The following is a 20,680-nucleotide window of genomic DNA, read 5'->3' as shown; positions in this document are numbered from 1 at the left end:
TGACATAGGGGGGTGATTTGACATGGAGGGGGAGAAATGTGACATGAGGGGCTGATGGATGGGGGCTGATGTCTGACATGGGGGTCTGATCTGAGGTCTGATTAACATTGGGGGTCTGATTGGGGCTGTGAGCTGAGGTCTGATTAACATTTGGGGGTCTGATTACTGGTCTGACCTGAGGTGTAATGGAAAATATTTTTTTCTTATTATCCTCTAAAACCTAGATGCGTCTTAGAGGGCGAAAAATACGGTCCTCAAACCAGCGATTGTCTGAAGCAGAGAGAAGATACCAGGACCACACAGAGGAGAGGCCAGCTGCTGCAGACGGGACCAGGGCCAGGTGAGCTGTGAGGGGGTGGGGGGGGGGGCGCCAAAATGTAGCTTCGCTTGTGTTGGCAAAAATCCTTGCACCGGCCCTGGCTCCATCCAGCCGCCCCCTCCACTGCGATGTCATGATCCTCCTTCACACCCGGCCGACTAGTGAGCATTGTCCTTTGCCGAAATCAACTGCCGGTGGGCATCAGCCTCACCATACTTAGCGTGCATGTGGCGGGAGCTGAAGGCGGATCGGGACATCACATTAGAGGGGGCGGCTGGATGAAGCAAGGGGAGGTACAGGGAACAACTAAAGGGGAGGCTTGGACTCCGGCAGAAGGCGTACCTGGGCTCCTATACAGTTATGCACGCCCCGCTGCGCATCCTTCAGACCACATTTTCATATGTATAAAAGTTAATTTTCGTCACTTTGGAAATACAAATAATACTAAGACAGGTATGTTTTGCATTGTGTTAGGCAGCACTATGTAGCCCTGGACTGGTTTACATAAAGTTAGAATTGCTAACAGATTCCCTTTAGAGGGTGACTACCAGGGGACTGCCAGGACAACGCCCTTAGGTTTAGCCCAAAGCTAAATAGTTAGTTTGCACAATGGGTCCACACTTACTGTTACAGATATGAACATTTGTGACCAAATATTCAGTTATCAACTCAAAATGTTATGATGCACATTTTGCAAATGATCAGTCGCAGTTTGCATTTTCCATTTTGTTCCATTATTGTTCCCCTTGCTGAGGGATCTTTACTGTCTTATGCGTTGCTGCAATTTTATGACAGCCATTTGTTTTAATGAATGTGACAACCACTAAATGAGCTATAGCAATACTAAGGGAACTCAAAGTGATAATGTCGTCCATCAGTAACATACCCACAGTACCATAAAGGCAGACCATGGGACTGCTATGGGGCTAAACACATTCTGCTGTTCCCAGCATGAAATAATGGCTATTTCGGGGAGTGGCCACTAGATGGAGCTCAGTGGAAAAATATTGCTTTACAATTTTTCTTAATTTCAATGGTAACTGTATGAATTCCTATACAATAAGCTACCCCTAGCAGTGGATGCAGGCAGACAGTTTTATCATGTACTGAAGGGAAGCAGGAAACGTAGTGCTACATGGAGAAGATTTATCAATGCATTTAAGCCAGTTGAGAAATACTTTGAGAAATATGGTGTTCAGAATGAGCTATTCCATGTTTTCCAAATGTAAGTTTTTTTTCATTATAATTTTCCTTTACATAATATAAAAGTCATAAATTTATCAAAAATATGAGTCGAGTACCTTTGTGGGATTGGCTTTGCTAAATTTTGCTATGGGACCATGTGAGATCTGTGTACACCCCTGACTCCAATGTCTGTCTATTAAATATCTGTGGATGTTTAGATATTAATATTAGAACCATGCAATAAATATGGACCTGGGTGGTTGAAACAAAAAAGTGAAAAAATGCAAAAACAATAGAAAAACTAAACACTGTGAAAAATTTTTTTAGACAAATAATAACAAAAAAAATAGTTGCAATTATTAACAGGGTGGTTAAGGTCTGCATCCGAGCAAGACGGGCGGATGGCTGATTGTAAAAAAATATAAAATAAACAGCTCTGATGTGTAACGTCACGTGTACACTAACATAGGACACAATGAGTACATGTTGTAACGGGGTCCCATTACAGTCCAGTGATACAAGGAATCTGAAGAACACTTATTGGTTTAGGCAGTGGGGCAGCACATCTGTATTGATTTCATCTATATATGTACAGAATGCTTTCCCACTCACATTCGTTTCTCACATCATTCCACCACAAAATATACAAAAAGTGTGATGAAGAGGATGAGCTTTGGGCTAAAAAGCAGATTTAACTCGGAGCCATTATAATATTCAGGTCCATTTTCATATTCGCTAACACATAACTGCCGGATGACGGTGCTCTTAACTCGGTATTCTGTTGGGTCTACGTCTGAGACATTCTTCCCATCGCTTGGTTTCATCACATATTCGGTCATGGTCCTGTTGTAGCAGTCAGTGACAAATCTGTCTTTTGCTACATATCGATTACCTACATACGATGGTCTGTAAACTCGATTGGGCATTTTTTGGGAATACCTCTTGTAATAATAATAGTCCATATCATTGTCAAAACGGTACCTCATGTTGCCTGCTGGATTTCCTAAATGAAATCCTGTAATGGGTTCTGAAACATCTGCACCAGCCACCATTTCCATGTTGGTCTTGGTTTTGTCTATGCGGCCAGGGTCCCAGTCACTCCCAGTGTTGCCTGTGCGGCCAGGGTCCCAGTCGCTCCCAGTGTTGCCTGTGCGGCCAGGGTCCCAGTCGCTCCCAGTGTTGCCTGTGCGGCCAGGGTCCCAGTCGCTCCCAGTGTTGCCTGTGCGGCCAGGGTCCCAGTCGCTCCCAGTGTTGCCTGTGTGGCTGGGATCCCAGTCGCTCCCAGTGTTACCTGTGCGGACGGGGTCCCAGTCGCTCCCAGTGTAGCCTGTGCGGCCGGGGTCCCAGTCGCTCCCAGTGTTGCCTGTGCGGCCGGGATCCCAGTCGCTCCCAGTGTTGCCTGTGTGGCTGGGGCTTGAGTCACTCCCAGTGTCAGTGCGGCTTGGATTTCGGTGGCTTCCACCTCTACTCTTCCCACCTCTCCTTGAGGCTACCGTTAATATCAGAAAGAAGATCAATGCAATGTAAATCCAGAATGCTTTTGCCATCTTGATCAATCTGCAATAAAATGAACAAATACTGTTACAGAAAATGTTCTCATTTCATCATCATTCTTTTTTTAAGAGTCTTATATATATATATATATATATATATATATATATATATATATAAACTTTTTATTAAAAATTTCTCCATACGTAACAAGTTGAATAAGAACCTTAGATGTAACATTGTTTTTAAGCAATTCTCACAAATTGCCCTGCGAAAGTGTGACATAACCAATGTGATCTAGTTAATAGAATAAGTCAATATATAGAAAATCTCAACACTATTTTATAAAGTAGAAAAGCCACTGTACTTGGAGATAGCATAAATAACATTACCACTACTACTTATATGTGATTACTTGCTTATGATAATGCCGAGGCATGTTTATTCATATCCAAAGGTCCCTGTAATTTTAACAAACTTTACATACAAGACGGGGGTATTGGTTACTTTCCGTTCGCCCCCTCTCAAATTTAACCCCCTTTTTTTTCCAAGCCCCACCCCCCCAATAAACTCCAACCCAATGATCCATTCCCTGTCAACCTTAATAAAGACTCGGACACCAGGCTGGATTAAATTGGCCACAGCAGCCGTTTATTAACATAAATTATATATATATATATATGTCCATAACCTTTTCTTAACCAAAACATAAACATAATTATAAGGGTCCATTCACATGTCCGTAGTGTATTGCGGATCCGCAATACACCCGACCGGCACCCCCCATAGAACTGCCTTTTCTTCCGCAATATTTTTTTTGCAGAGCCGCGGCCCGGAAGTTCGGGGCCGCGCTCTCAGCATCTCTTCTGGCCCCATAGAGAATGAATGGGTCTGTACCCATTCCCGATATTGCGGAATGGATGCGTACCCATTTGCGGACGTGTGAATGGACCCTAACAATGACAATTACTCCCGGGGGAGGTCCTTGAAGCCCCAAATAACAGAGTTACCTGACCAGGTGAGCCATCTTGCCTCCAGCTGTTGCCCGCCAGCTCAGAAGCACCACTGAATGGCCCCTTTTAATTCCGCCACAACTGATCGCCCACCATGGGAGTCCAGCCCCAACTGTGGAGCCCTCCCATCATCCTCACCTGTGAATATAACCAACTTCAAGGACCTCCCCCTGCCACCAACGCGCTGAATTGACCCCTTATTTCTGTGCGTCCCTCCACATCCTCAAAGCGGTCTCTATACATTCTTGTAAAGCCAAACTCCACATATCCAGGCCTATTGCATTCAAATGCACTCCATCAGACCTCCAAAAACCTCCAACACCTTTCTCAAGCTCCATATGTCTCACTGCCATCGCCCCATTCCTGGCCATAAAACGACTTATCGCCCGATTAACTTTTACTCTGGCCCTGTTCACCGCCTCCACCGACCTGGCACCCCTCCAAACCTTCCTCGGGACCATGTCTGACCAAACTGTCACAAAATTTGTGAACAAGGCCCACAACATCAACATGTCGAACTTAATGTCTCTTACAAGTTCCCAAAGTGGACGCGCCGGCAAATCATTACCACCCACATGTACCACTAATACATCTGGCGCCGTATCCAGCCTAACAAAACGGTGTACCTCCGGTAGGACCCGGCTCCATACCATGCCCCTGCGACCCAACCATCTTACCAATGCCGCTGATCGATCGAAACCGAGTTGCTGACCATTCGGCCGAGCCAGTGCCCGGACAGCCCACCAAAAGACATATGAATGTCCCAAGATCCACACCAGGGCTGGTACTGCACCTGTAATGAGAAAAAGAAAGCAAAACACAACACTGCTGCTAACACCCGCCCCCCTCTAAGGCCTCTTTCCCCCCAACTCCCTCATACTACATTAAAATCAAACAGATATAAGACCAAAAAAAGAATCGATTCCCAGCATCCAATCTGTTTTATAATATCATCCCCCAACCCCCACCTAGCCGTCTCAGTCGCTGCCCCAATCCTGAACGAATGGCTGAAATACCCTGCTTGACCCAACCCTAACCGCTCTAAACACTTTGTGAAAACTGCTGAAAACTGAAAGCGGGACAAAAAGGAACCATCAGCGTGCACTAATAAAGGCACAACCCCAACATCCACCCCATATTCCTGCATACAACGCACTGTGCACATTGCATAGTCTGGAATACCGAACAACACTACTCTACGCCCCCTTCCTTCTACATCCGTCTTGGAACAACGTATTGCAAATTCCACCCTATCGTGGAACAAATCCAATTTATCCCTAAACAACCCTTCCACCCGACTAACTCTCGGACAAACCAACTCCCCCAAGTGTAAAGCCCCAAAGAATGCCAATGAAAAGGCTAGTCTAAATAAACGCACCTCCTAGGCCGAACTAAAAACCCCTTCTAACTGCTCCCCCAACTCCAAAAGCAATGCAAAAGACACCGGCCTCCTACCATCCTCCCCCACCCTTAACCGACGCCAACTCTTAACGCCCGAATGACCAGAAGGTTTACGACTTTGTAAAATCTGTCATTTTTCTCAACTTGAACCCAAAAGCCAAACCTGCTATATAACTATTCATCTTCGTCACTGACCAACCTTCCTACCTACAATGCCCTACGAACAGCATCAACGGAACTTCCAAATCCTCGCCCCCAACATTCAACCTATCATACCAATCCTCCCAATACTGCCATACTTTTAAATATGTTGCCCACGCACTGGGCGCCAGTGATGCCTGAATGAGCCCCTTCACGGTTCCTCCAGTAGATCCCATAGACCAGTCAGGCACTGCAGCCCAAATTCCGTCGCCTCCGGAGCCAGCTGCCGGAAACGCTCCCACTGTGAACGAGAGAGAGAGCATCAGCAACACAGTTATTAACCCCCGGCACATGCACCGCCACCACCCTGGTATTGAGCGATAAACACTCTAACACTAGCCGCTGCAGCAACCGTACTACTAAGGCGACGAGGCCGACAACCTGTTCATTGCCCGAACCACACCCAAATTATCACACTGGAAGCAAACCTTCCTATCCCGAAAAATTTCCCCCCACAGCATAACCGCCACCGCTTTAGGAAAAAGTTTCAACAATACTAAATTCCTCACTCAGCCCCTTTCAACCCAACTGACTGGCCACTCTCCAGCACACCATCGACCCCCACAATAAATGCCAAAACAGCAACCCCCCGCCGCGTCCGAAAACAGATCGAAATCAAACGAGTCCACCACCTTCCCCATATATAGAGCAACCGTTATAACTCTCCAGGAAGGAGCTCCAAAATTGCAAGTCCACAGCAATTCCCTACTCAAACCGATGTAATGGTGTGGTGCAACTACCCCCGCCGTCGCCCCTGCCAACCTTCTGCTGAAAATCCTCCCCATGGGCATAATCTGGCACGTAAAATTAAGCTCACACAATTTAATCTTTTTTAACCGCCATGCCCTCGCTACTTCCCAGTGGTAATCTACATTCCATCCTAATCATATCAATCACTATCCCCAATTCTGTAACTGGCCCCATCGTCTTTTCCGTTGCCATCGGAACCCCAAACGCCACGAACAATGTACCCAAAGTGTGCAATAACAATGCACAAACACTCGAATCCGGGTGTCCAATATAAAGAATATCGTCAAACAACGATCCACAAAAAATACCCCATCCCAAAGACATCCCAACAAATGCAGACAATCCGGATGCACTGGCAGTAACCTAAACGCTGCCTCTATATCCGTCTTTGCTAGCAATGCGTCCTTTCCAAACTTTTTAACGGACGCCACTACCGCATCAAATGAGGTATAGACCACGGAACACAAGGCCAGATCAATACCGTCATTAACCTACGATCCCCTAGGAAAAGTCAAAACTTATTTGCCTCCTTCTTTGGTACCATCCCCAGTGGTGACAGCCGCAAATTCACTAATGGCGGTTCTGAAAAAGGGCCCGCCATCCTACCTAGCCTGACTTCTTTGTTAAGTTTTTCTGCCACTACCTCCGGGTGTTCCATAGCTGACCTCAAATTCCTTTTAAACAACACCGCCTCCCCTGGAACAAACAGAATTCTAAAACTTAATGAAAACCCCTCCTGCAACAACTCCATGACCCTTCTATCCGAGTATCTATCGAGGAATGGCTCCATCCTTTCCAGACGGATCGGCATCTCCCCCTTTGCTATTGCTGTCGCCCCCCTCTGTCTATTATTCTTGAAGCATTGCACAGCTCAATGGGACCCCCCACATATGGAGCATTCGTGCTTGAATTTGCATTTAGCTTAGAATTTACAACCCCCTTCGTTAAACAAAAAATACCCCAATGTGAAGGGTCCTCAGAAGGGCTCATTCTCCGGCACTGAAGCAGTGCTAAAGCGCGCCAGCGGTCTGGCCTTCTGCGCCGGGTCACCAATGGCTGAGGCGAGAAGATGGCCTCCTCAAGCTGCTCCATCACTAAGGTTAGTGCTGCGAACACTTGCACAGGTTAAAGCTTTAAAAATGGCACCCTTCTTCTCCCCGCACCCCCTTTTTAACCTCTTATTCTACACCCCTAAACTCAAACTGACCAATCCCTACCCCTCGGGCTCTCCACAACCCAATCCCTTTAACAGCCCTGACCTATCCCTACTCCCCGGGGTCTCCCTGAACCAAACCCCCCGTCATGTGGGCCTCCCCTAAAGGCTCTGCTCCCCAGTCCGGCCTTTACTTTAGTAGTACGACTATTTTTACCGAAAAACAAACATAATGGGGGACATTTATCAATGTTTCTATGCCACAATTGTAGCGTAAAAAAGTCGCTCATTATGGCACATGGCATCTGTGCACCATAATTTGTGACTTTTTTAGGTTCTCAGCGCTTTTCTGAGTTGCACTAGTACATTTTTTTCTTCTTTTAGATTTAGAGTGTACTATTATGAAAGTTACTAATTTTAAGTTTAACATTTGTTATTGTTATTTTATAACATTAGAATAAGCTTATGAGGAAATAGTTATTAATTATTATTGCATAACATACTAAATCTATTATTTCACAATGGATTTTTATAATAATCATGTCCAGACAGTATTTGTTCTGAAATAACTCATTGGATAAGGTGGGCCAGTGAACAGTAGTTGAGAGGTAGGAATGGTGTTCAGTGCTGCTGGTTGATATGCAGGGCCAATTCTAGCTTTTCTGCTGCCTGAGGCGAAAAATGAAACGGCTCCCCCCCTTCCCCCTCCCTCAGTGCTTTGCGGCCAGGGGCAGGGGAAGACCTAGCCTTTCTGCTGCCTGAAGTAAAGATTTAAATGTTACCCACATGCCAAATTCTCAACCTAACCCATCCCCTCCAGATCGGTGGGGTCCAACACCCGGCACCCCCACGAATCAGCTGTTTGCTTTGTTCACCTGCTTATTGCAGTGATGAGCAGGTAAACAGACCAAAGAAAGCAGCGCTCGTACGTAAAAAAAACCAAAAAAAAACGGACAACCCCTTTAAAGACATACTTGGAAAACATTACATACAGAACATACAGGGTAATACAGTACTACATATGTACCTCTTACATCCAGTTATGTCTTCTCTGATATAGATATTCTTTTTCCTCATCTTCTCCATTCAGACCAGACCGCCATCATGATTTCTTTCAGCAATCCCTTCTCTCTGCAGAGTTTGACAAACAGACATGTTAGTTTCCTACTTTTCCATCAACCTCCTCACTTTCTGAACACCCCATCCTGCCACCTCTAATACTGTGCCTGCTGTGCTCCCCAATACTATCCTGCAGAAAGTTCCCCTGAAAATACTGGTACCACACAGATAGTGTGCCAGTACAAAAAATACCCTCTTACCTTTAAGATCAGACCCCCATATCAAACCTCAGATGAGATCTTCCATCTTAGACCAGACCTTCCTTAGACCTCTATGTCAGACCCCGTATCAGACCTCAGATCAGACACCCATTAGACCTCCATATAAGAAATTCCCCATCTCAGACAAGACGCTTATTAGACTTCCAGGCCCCCATTAGACTTACAGACCCCCATATCAGACCTCAGACCCCCAATATCAGAACCCCATTAGACCTCCATGCCCCAATATAAGACCCCCATTAGACTTACAGCCCCAATCATACACACATTTCAGACCTCAGATCCCCAATCAGAACTCCAAATTCCCCAATCAGATCTTCAGATCCCCTTCAGATCAGACCTCAGACCAGAACCCAGCAGACCCACATTAGACCACTCAGACCCCCATATCAGACTTCAGACCAGACCTCCATACTCCCATTAGACCTCCAGACCCCTATATCAGACCCCCATTAGACCTCCTGACCCTCATATCAGACGTCAGAACAGACCTCCTGACCCCCATACCCCTATGTCAGACCCCCATTAGACTTCCAGACCCCCATATCAGACCTCAGACCAGACCTCCAGACCCCCTTTTCAGACCCCTATTAGGTCTGCAGACCCCCATTAGACCTCCAGACTCCCATATCAAAACCCTATTAGACCTCCAGGCTCCCATATCATATCCCCATTAGACTTCCAGACTTCCAGACCGCCATATCAGACCTCAGACCAGACACCCATATCAGATGCTTATTATACCTACAGGCCCTCATTAGGTTTACAGACCCCCATATAAGACCTCAGACCCATATTAGGCCTCAGATCCCCCAAATCAGACTCCCATCCAGACCCCCATATCAGACCTTCAGACCCCCATATCAGACCTCCAAAGCCCTATTTCAGACCTCCAGACCCCCCCATATCAGACCTCCAGACCTCCCATGTCAGACCACAGACCTCTAATCAGACATCCAGTCCCCCCATATCAGACCTCAGACCCCCATATCAGACCTCAGACCCCCAATCAGACCTCCAGACCCCCAATCAGACCTCCAGACCCCCAATCAGAACTCAGATAAGACTTATTAAATAAATTAATAAATAAATGAACGTACCTCTCCTGCTCCGCCGCTCCTCTCCATGTTAGGAGGTCTCCCGACTCTCTTCTCAGGGTCCGAGCTGCAGTCACCTGACCTCCTGCAGCGTCAGGTCAGAGTCCGCTCTGTACATCCTGATGCTCCAGGCAGCCAGGACACAGCGGCGTGGGACCTGAGAAGAGCAAGCAGGAGGATGGGTAAGTAAAGAGCTCACAGCACTTCACTCCCCCGCCTCCAGCAGACTAGTGAGGGCTTCCATAATGGAAGCGCTCACTAATATTCCATTTATAAGATGCACGCATCTTATAAAGGGAAAAATACAGCACCACTGGCAAGGGGACCATCGGTCACAGGATGTGCCTATGCTGCCCCTTCGAATCCAGCACAAGATGCTGCTTGAGGCGAGATGAGACGAGATTCTCATCTCGCCTCATGTCATATGTGGGCCTGTTTATATGGTTTGGTGTATGGGTGAGTGCTATAGTCGGGACTTAAAGTAAATATACTCAGCCTTTGTCAAGTAACAGTATTAGAAATTCCTCCATTGACAATTGCCTAATCCTGATATAAGGATTACCATTACCTTAACATCTGAATCATTACTGGTGCCATATGAATGCACTTTATTGATGGACTGTAACATCTGCCTTGAGACTATTGATTCAAGTAAATGTTTAATTGTTTTACAACAACTGACTCTTCATTACTACTACTACACTCAACATTTGCACCTTATGGTGCTGGCATCACAAACACAGGTGCCCAGCCACCAAAGCACCAAAGCACCTTAAACACCTACACCATCAAGGGCACATCAACTTCCATCTGGCTGGTGTTCCCTGCTAACCATGAGTACAAACAACTACTGCCCCCATCGGCCTACTGTGAGCCTCACGAGTTTCGCCTGCGGACCCGGCACGTCGCATATATAAGAGATGGCAATCATTGTAGTAGTCATCCCTGAATCTCACTCATAATACAGTATGCAGTCTACCCAAATCAACCAAACACTGCTGTTATCTGCAGTTCCCAATCTGCGGAGTGAAGTACTAGATCAGATGTTTCCCAATGCAATATAGTCTACTTCCATAAAAGTGCGTTTACCTTACTGTCTCAGTTTATTCTTGGCCTACTTTACAGTAGCCTACACAATCAGCTAACTCTAGCTAGGTGGGGAAAGTCCCTGTCGGTCTTCTTGCAAGACTGCTAGCTAACTATATCCTTCCCAAATGCCTAGTTTTTGGGGGTACATAATGCACACATCATTTCAGTAAATGTTTCAACAGACTTTAAAGTGTGAAACATTGTATTAACCCTTTAGCAGTTCACTGTATAAGCATTCCACATTCTCAATATTGTGACATATTTGTAAAACTATTTGACAAAGAAGAAGCATCAAAGGAAACCATTCCAAGAACATGAGTACTGTTGGTCGATGAGAACATTTTTGAAATATAACATCATTTCATTCCAGTTAAGATCTTGTAATGCATAAAAAGCAGAGCTATGAATAAAAGACGGGTAACCAGATTATCTGTGAGTTAATTGGAGGTGTCTGGCAGCTTGGATCCCCACTAATCTTTAAAATAGAGCATCTCACAGCACAGAGAGTCCTGCACTGTAAAGAAAATAAACTGAAAAGACCAAGGTCCCTTTGTTTTAATTGTTGGCAGGGGTCACTAAAGTCATACCCTACTAATTATAATGAAATGCTAGTTCTGTGCTATAACATTATTAACGGGGTTGTCCGATTACAACAAAATATCCAATACCCACAAAATAGGGCATCAGTGTATGATCAGTGTATGTCTGATCACTGGGACCCCACTTATCACTAAAATGGGGTTGTGTGCTCCACTGTTTGAATGAAGCGATGAAACATACAACCTCTCACTCGATTCAACTCTATGGGGTTGCTGGAGGGGTTACTTATGGTGGAGGGAGAATGCAGGGACAGTGTAGGTTGAGTGTAATCACGATGAGCATCTTGTTGAACTGCTACCTGTGGCAGGCGCAGCACTATGAAGTGCCTTTTATGCGATGGCATTAGAAGAATTTTGATATATCTGACTTTTAGTCTAACCAGACTGTCTATTACTCTGTAATTCCTCTAGCGCTGTTTTATGGAAACAGTAGGTTTAAAGAGCACACCAAATGCTTGAAATAACTTCTTTATTAACTTCAACTTTTCTTCATATAACACTGCCACCTCTGCAGCAGATAGTCCATGCACATAACACGTGTTGAAAAGATATCACAAAATGGCAGTATGATTAAGATGGTGGTTCAATTGTGGAATCTTGTCATTCAACATAAAATGTTGGATATATGTCTCTCTTGAGTATCTGTATTCTCACTTTAAGTTATTTAAGCACTTTATGATCTCTCTGAGAGGTATATCTGAGGTCTAACTATTAGTTCTGCTTGCTCAACTTGGTTTGCAGTATGCAATTGCTTATGATCTGGTATGAGCAGTTCAAAGTTTGTATACAATTTGTATGGAATCTGGTTTGTATGCTTGCAATTTGTATTTGGTGGAACTGTAAGTAAACACATATATATCTAGTTCAGTATACAGTTCTAAACACAATACGAACAATTTGAACATTATATAACGGGTTTAAATACCTATTGTGGCCTCTTGTTCCCATAAAGCTCAGCTCTCAGTGGAGTGAATGTCTCTTCAGCTCCTGTCTCTGGTGAATAATGATTCTAGCAGCAGGAGCTGGGGGAATTCCTAGACAGGCTGTGTGTGAGGCTGGGTGTGATTGGTGAAAACTCTTGCTGTGTGATAAGCTGGCTTTGAGTGGTCTAGACTTCTGTCCAGCAACAACAGATTAACACTATGCTTTCTGCTGTTTATGCTGTGACACTGAGCTTACCTTACATTACAAAATGAATCTTAAAGGCATATTATCTTTTTCTGCTTCTATGAACATAAAATATAGCAGTTATATGACATCCAAAACATGATGTCACAGTAAATAACTCTGCTTTTGGGCACCGAAAGGAGATGGCTGCAGCCAGGCACCCTGCATCATGAGACGTCCCCTTGGACACATTTCTGACGTGAGTGGCAGGTTATATAAACCTGTTTTATATGATTATAGAGCCACAGGCGCATTTGATAAGGTTAATTTAGGATTCTGTGTATTAGTACGGACCTTGGCATATGTTTAGGTTATAGGCCTAATTTCTGATGACAGAATCCCTTTAAGGTTATTAGCAGGTTTAGCTGTATACACATATAAGGCATATTAGCAAACTAGGACAGGTTTTAGCTGGACACTGCTACCAAAATTACCTATAATTCTATGTTCTTAGTGGTAGGACTTAAACATGAATTTGAGGAATTTTCCATCAGGTTCTTAACTTCCAAGTGTCTTTTATCACTCTCAAGTAGAACAACTAATTTCTGTATAGGACGTTCCAACTTGAATGGAGTAGTGAGATGTTTTTCTTTTTTGTCAAGTTTTGAGTCTCCTATTTGTAACAACACTCTTCTTACTAGTTTGTCTTCATCCTTTTAAACTTCTAGAACTTTGGCCAATTTCCATTGACTTCTAGGTAAATCTTCTTTCACTAACACTATGTCACCAACTTGGACATTTCTTTTGGGTGTTTGCCATTTACTTCTTCGCATAAGATTGGCTAAGTACTCTTTCCTCCATCTATTTCAAAACTGTTCTGATAGATATTAAACTCTTCGCCTTCTCCTTCTGGCATATAAATCCTCTTTGGTGAACTTTCCATGAGGTGGCTGTATGTAAGTCAGACTTAAGGTGAAGTAGATGGTTGGGAGTTAAAGGGTCCAAACTTGTTGGATCGTTGATGTTATCAACTGTAAGTGGACGACTGTTAACAATAGATATTACTTCATAGAATAGGGTCCTAAGTAAAGCATAATCTATTCTTCCGGCGTTCTTTTTCAACACTGAACTTAACACATTTCTCACAGTTCTGATTTGTCTTTCCCAAACTCCTCCTGTATGGCTTGCATGTGGAGCATTCATATGACAATCACACTGTTTCTCTAACAAATACTCTGTTACTTTTTCTTTATCGATCTCTTTTAGAGCTTTCTTCAATTCATTCTTTGCTCCGACAAAATTAGATCCTTGGTCAGATCTAAGCTCTCTGACAGTACCTCTAATGGCTATCTAATGGCTATGAAACATCTTAAGGCGTTGATGAATGTGTCAGTTGACATATCCTCTAACATTTCTAGGTGAATTGCTCTGGAGCTCAGACATGTAAATATTATTTCATATCTCTTGCACTCCTTGCGGTTCTATTTGGTGATGAATGGGCCAAAACAATCAATTCCGCCATAAAGAAATGGTGGTGATGGGTTTACACGATCTGCCGGTAAATCTGTCATTCTTTGTTCTTTGGTAGGTCTATGTGCCTTTCTGCAGACTGCACATTTTACTTTGCTATAACTTTGCTTCCTTTCACAATCCAGTAACCACCTTCTCTCAAACAGCTTTGGGTAAAGCTTCTTCCTTGATACAATGATATCTTGTAGTGATCAATAATCAAGCTGCACTCTTCTAGGAAAAGATGCATTTTCCAGTCTCCCTCCCACCTTTAGTATACCATCCTGCAGAACAAGATTAAGCTTGTACAATGGGTGGTTGTGTGGAAGCCTTTTAGGTTCTAAGTCTCTCAAACTCTTCACTGTAGAATCTCTGGTGAATGAGTCTTATTACTGTTTCTTCAGCTTTCATTCTTCTACATTCAACAGTTCCTTCTTTCTGATTCCCTTTGCCAAATGTTGAATTCGAGCTACTACGTTTACAACTGTATTCCATTTTGAACATCTGGCTAGTCTTTCAAGTATGTCATCTTGACACTTGGCAGCAGTGCTCAATGTTTGTACAACTTTTACTTCTGGATCACCCATAGACAATTCTGTGTAACCTTTTCTGGCCGTGAAAGGAACTCTGGACCTGTGAAACAAATATAATTTTTTAATTCTGTTACATTCAGGCCTCTTGAAGCATGATCTGCTGGGTTATGCTTTGTGTCAATGCGATGCCAATGTTCCGGATTTGTTATTTCCTTAATTTTCTCAACTCTGTTGGCGACAAAGATATGGAATCTTCGAGCTTTGTTGTTTATGTATCCTAGGACAACTTGTAAGTCTGTCAAAAATTATTCTTCATCTATTTTTGATTCCAATTCTTCTCTTAGAAACTTGCTTACTGATGCTGAAACAACGGCTGCTGTCAGTTAAAGTCTTGGTATTGTCTGAATACTGGTAGGTGCAACTCTGGCCTTTCCCATAACCAGGGTACAGTGTATATTTTCTTCTCATATTACTCATATGTAGGAGCACTGACCATAACCATAACTACTGGCTAGAAATGAGCGAACCCGAACTGTAAAGGTTTTTAGGCACCCGGACCCGAACCCGAACATTTACGTAAAAGTTCGGGTTTGGTGTTCGGCGCTTTTTTGGTGCTTTTTGAAAGGCTGCACAGCAGCCAATCAACAAGCGTCATACTACTTGCCCCAAAAGGCCATTACAGCCATGCCTACTATTGGCATGGCTGCCATTGGCCAACTGCAACATGTGACCCAGCCTCTATTTAAGCTGGAGTCACGTAGGGCCGCCCGTCACTCTGCTCGGATTAGTGTAGGGAGAGGCTGCAGCTGCTGTGAGGGAGAGATCAGGGAGAAATCTTATCAAGAACTGGTTTATGTACTCAGCGATCTACAGAAAAAGTGTTTTTGGGTGCAGTGCACAATTTTTTTAAGCCTGCCCTGAGCCAACTACTGCTGAAAAAGAACTTTTTTTTACTTCAGTTTGTCAATATCAATACATAATCGGCAGCCATTTTATTTAACAATAGTGCACCAGCACAGGATACCTGCTAGTCCAGAAATACATCTTTTTGCTTACTGGGGTGAAAAAATACTTTTTTTCATATAGTGCACATCTAGGATTAGACATGCATAAGTGAGTGTCACATTTAGGCCAGAAATACATCTTTTTGCTTACTGGGGTGAAAAAACCCCTCTAATATACATTACATCTGGGATTAGACATGCATAAGTGAGTGTCACATTTAGGCCAGAAATACATCTTTTTGCTTACTGGGGTGAAAAAACCCTCTAATATATTGCACATCTGGGATTAGACATGCATAAGCGACTGTCACATTTAGGCCAGAAATACATATTTTTGTTTACTGGGGTGAAAAAACCTTCTAATATACTGCACATCTGGGATTAGACATGCATAAGTGAGTGTCACATTTTGGTAAGAAATACATCTTTTTGCTTACTGGGGTGGAAAAACCCTCTAATATACTGCATATCTAGGATTAGACGTGCATAAGTGAGTGTCACATTTAGGCCAGAAATACATCTTTTTGCTTACTAGGGTGAAAAAACCCTCTAATATACTGCACATCTGGGATTAGACATGCATAAGTGAGTGTCACATTTAGGCCAGAAATACATCTTTTTGCTTACTGGGGTGAAAAAACCCTCTAATATACTGCATATCTGGGATTAGATGTGCATAAGTGACTGTCACATTTAGGCCAGAAATACATCTTTTTGATTACTGGGGTGAAAAAACCCTCTAATATACTGCACATCTGGGATTAGACATGTATAAGTGACTGTCACATTTAGGCCAGAAATACGGCTTTGTGCTTACTGGGGTTAAAAAAACCCTCTGATATACTGCACATCTGGGATTAGACATGCATAAGTAACTTTGAAAGTTAGGCCACAAATACCGCTGTCATATAGAGTAAAAAAATAAAAAATTTAGTGCAATACCCTACATCAGGTCTTTTTATTGGCGGTAATTTTTTTTTAACAGACTTAACCACTTTTTACTTTGCTTGGTGAACGCTAACTATGAGGCAAACATCTAATAAGGGATGCGGTCATGGTCGTGGTGGTGGTGTTGGTGGAGCCTCTGATGCAGGGAGAGGACTAGTCCATTCTGCCACAGCTACACGTCCTACTGAACCTACTATCTCAGGTCCCAGTAACCGCCAGAATCTACAGAGCTATTTGGTCGGGCCTAATGCCGTTCTAAGGATGGTAATGCCTGAGCAAGTACAGGCGCTAGTCAATTGGGTGGCCGACAGTGGATCCAGCACGTTCACATTATCTCCCACCCAGTCTTCTGCAGAAAGCGCACAGCTGGCGCCTGAAACCCATGCCCATCAGTCTGTCACATTACCCCCGTGCATATCGGGGAACCTGTCTGAGCCTCAAGTCATGCAGCAGTCTCTTATGCTCTTTAAAGACTCTGCTGGCAGGGTTTCCAAATGGCATCCACCTAGCCCTTCCCCAGGGGTGGAAGACATAGAATGCATTGACGCAAAACCACTTATGTTTCCTGATGAGGACATGGTAATACCACCTCAGCACGTCTCTGATGAAGAACCACAGGTGCCAACTGCTGCGTCTTTCTGCAGTGTGCAGACCGAAAAGGAGGTCAGGGAGGAAGACTGGGTGGAAGACAATGCAGGGGACGGTGAGGTCCTAGACCCCAGATGGAATGAAGGTCGTGCCACTGACTTTCAGATTTCAGAGGAAGAGGCAGTGGTGAGACTGAGCCAACAGCGTAGCAAAAGCGGGAGCAGGGTGCAAAAGCAGAGCAGCCGTTGCCAAAACAGTTCGCTTGCTACTTGCCAGTGGCCACCGTCACCAGGGACTGAGCACACCAAAGGCAGCTTCAAGGAGTTCCCTGGCATGGCACTTCTTTACACAATGTGCTGACGACAAGACCCGAGTGGTTTGCACGCTGTGCCATTAGAGCCTGAAGCGAGGCATTAACGTTCTGAACCTTAGCACAACCTGCATGACCAGGCATCTACATGCGAGACACGGGCTGCAGTGGAGTAAGCACTTTCAAAACCAAGAAAGGGCTCAGGCCCTTCCTGCTCCCTCTTCTGCTGCTGCCTCGGCCTCTTCCTCCGCCTCTGGAGGAACTTTGGCACCTGCCGCCCAGCAAACAGAGGATGTGCCACCAACAACATCACCTCCGTCACCAAGCATCTCCACCATGTCACACGGAAGTGTTCAACTCTCTATCTCACAAACCTTTGATAGAAAGCGTAAATTCCCACCTAGCCACCCTCGATTCCTGGCCCTTAATGCCAGCATTTCTAAACTACTGGCCTTTGAAATGCTGTCATTCAGACTGGTGGAGACGGACAGCTTCAAACAGCTCATGTCGCTTGCTGTCCCATAGTACGTAGTTCCCAGCCGACATTACTTCTCTAGGAGAGCCATGCCCTCCCTGCACAACCAAGTATCGGATAAAATCAAGTGTGCACTGCGCAACGCCATCTGTGTCAAGGTCCACCTAACCACAGATACAGTTGCAAGAAAAAGTATGTGAACCCTTTGGAATGATCTGGATTTCTGCACAAATTGGCCATAAAATGTGATCTGATCTTCATCTTAAGTCACAACAATAGACAATCACAGTCTGCTTAAACTAATAACACACAAAGAGTTAAATGTTACTATGTTTTTATTGAACACACCATGTAAATATTCACAGTGCAGGTGGAAAAAGTATGTGAACCCCATAGACTAATGACATCTCCAAGAGCTAATTGGAGTGAAGTGTCGGCCAACTGGAGTCCAATCAATGAGATGAGATTGGAGGTGTTTGTTACAGCTGCCCTGCCCTATAAAAAACACACACTAGTTCTGGGTTTGCTTTTCACAAGAAGCATTGCCTGATGTGAATGATGCCTCACACAAAAGAGCTCTCAGAAGACCTACGATTAAGAATTGTTGACTTGCATAAAGCTGGAAAGGGTTATAAAAGTTTGTCCCAAAAACTTGCTGTTCATCAGTCCACGGTAAGACAAATTGTCTATAAATGGAGAAAGTTCAGCACTGCTGCTACTCTCCCTAGGAGTGGCCGTCCTGTAAAGATGACTGCAAGAGCACAGCACAGACTGCTCAATGAGGTGAAGAAGAATCCTAGAGTGTCAGCTAAAGACAAAAGTGTGTGGCATATGCTAACATCCCTGTTAGCGAATCTACGATACGTAAAACACTAAACAAGAATGGATTTCATGGGAGGATGCCACAGAGGAAGCCACTGCTGTCCACAAAACACATTGCTGCACGTTTACAGTTTGCACAAGAGCACCTGGATGTTCCACAGCAGTGCTGGCAAAATATTCTGTGGACAGATGAAACCAAAGTTGAGTTGTTTGGAAGAAACACACAACACTATGTGTGGAGAAAAAGAGGCACAGCACACCAACATCAAAACCTCATCCCAACTGTGAAGTATGGTGGTGGGGGCATCATGGTTTGGGGCTGCTTTACTGCGTCAGGGCCTGGACGGATTGCTATTATCAAAGGAAAAATGAATTCCCAAGTTTATCAAGACATTTTGCAGGAGAACTTAAGGCCACCTGTCCACCAGCTGAAGCTCAACAGAAGATGGGTGTTGCATCAGGTGTGTGCTATTAGTTTAAGCAGACTGTGATTGTCTATTGTTGTGACTTAGATGAAGATCAGATCACATTTTATGACCAATTTGTGCAGAAATCCATATCATTCCAAAGGGTTCACATACTTTTTCTTGCAACTGTATATAAAAGTTTTTCTTCAGAAAATTTGCTGCTGATGGGCAATCCTTTTCATTCTGGTTAGCCAGGTACTTCATACCATAATTAGCGCAACCTGGAGATAATGCTGCTCCAAACAAGTGTACTTTCATTCTGTATTCTCTGTATCTGTATCTCCATCCTCCCACCATAGAAACCTAAGGAAGTCTCTATCTTAATTTTTCACATGAAACTGGTGGAACATCTTTTCAACGTCACACATGACCGCTACGGGATACTTTCTGAATCTACAGAGTACTCCAGGCAGAGTGTTTGTAAGATCTGGTCCTTTTAGTAGATGATCATTCAATGCAACACCATTATACTTTTGCTGAGCAATCAAATACTACTCTAATCTTATCTGGTTTCTTTGAGTGGTAAACACCTTGATGTGGGATGTACCACACTTCTCCTCCTATTAACTTTCTCTGTCCTTCTTCGAGGATGCCTTCCATGAATTTCAAATAATCATTCTTGAGTTTGGGATCTCTTCCCAACCTTTTCTTCAAACATTTCTGTTATTTGGCAGACGAGGTCGCTCTCTAAAAGGTAAGGCCATTTCAAGAGGACCTTGTTGATTCTGCTGAATATTTTCTTCTAGAGTGTGTACGAACTTTATGTCTTCTTGGGATACACTCTTTTCTTTAGAACTTATATATGCAAAGTCGGATTCCAAGATCTTGATTACTTTTGCTGGACTTACAGTTGGTAACTCTTGGACAGATATTCGATGACACAATCCTGTCACCTGTCTTGAGTTTGCGATCTGCTGTTTTCCTCCAACAACACCCCATCCTAGATCAGTTTGAACAGTGTAGGGTTCACCCTTTCCTCCTGTGATTACCTTTCATGGTACCAAAGCTTCGGGACAATCGTAGCCTATCAACAGTCCAACACCAAACTCCTTCAGTGGGGACATTTCATGAGATATGACAGATAGGTGCTCCCATTCATTGGCTGTTTCACAGGTAGGTATGTGATCTTGATCTAGAGGTATATCGTCTTTTGTATAAGCTGGAGGTAGATCCTCCAACTCTAACTCTCAGACCCATTGACTGCTCACTAATGTGTCTCTCCCCGTCATTATGGTGAGTTTGAGCTTCACTGGTTCTGTAGCCACTTGTAATTTCTTGT

The 20,680-nt window shown here is 44.1% G+C and overlaps 1 protein-coding gene across 4 annotated transcripts in view; it reads right to left on the bottom strand.

The window, feature by feature from the left end:
- Positions 1 to 304: 304 nt before the first annotated feature.
- Positions 305 to 20,680, bottom strand: part of LOC122927429 (major prion protein-like) — a 190,649-nt gene continuing 170,273 nt past the window's right edge. For 2 of the 4 annotated variants that reach the window (XM_044279258.1, XM_044279256.1), the window contains exon 2: positions 305 to 3,061. In XM_044279258.1, coding sequence (XP_044135193.1) covers positions 2,131 to 3,051 — 921 coding nt within the window. In that variant the 5' untranslated portion in view covers positions 3,052 to 3,061 and the 3' untranslated portion in view covers positions 305 to 2,130. Of the gene's footprint in view, positions 3,062 to 4,685; positions 4,822 to 8,540; positions 8,592 to 20,680 lie in introns of those variants that run through there. The other 2 variants (XM_044279255.1, XM_044279257.1) reach the window with 2 other exon arrangements.

This window comes from Bufo gargarizans, chromosome 2, assembly GCF_014858855.1.
Source record: "Bufo gargarizans isolate SCDJY-AF-19 chromosome 2, ASM1485885v1, whole genome shotgun sequence".
Taxonomy (NCBI): domain Eukaryota; kingdom Metazoa; phylum Chordata; class Amphibia; order Anura; family Bufonidae; genus Bufo; species Bufo gargarizans.
Note: the sequence above shows the minus strand (reverse complement) of the source record. Positions and strands in the feature narration are given on the sequence as shown.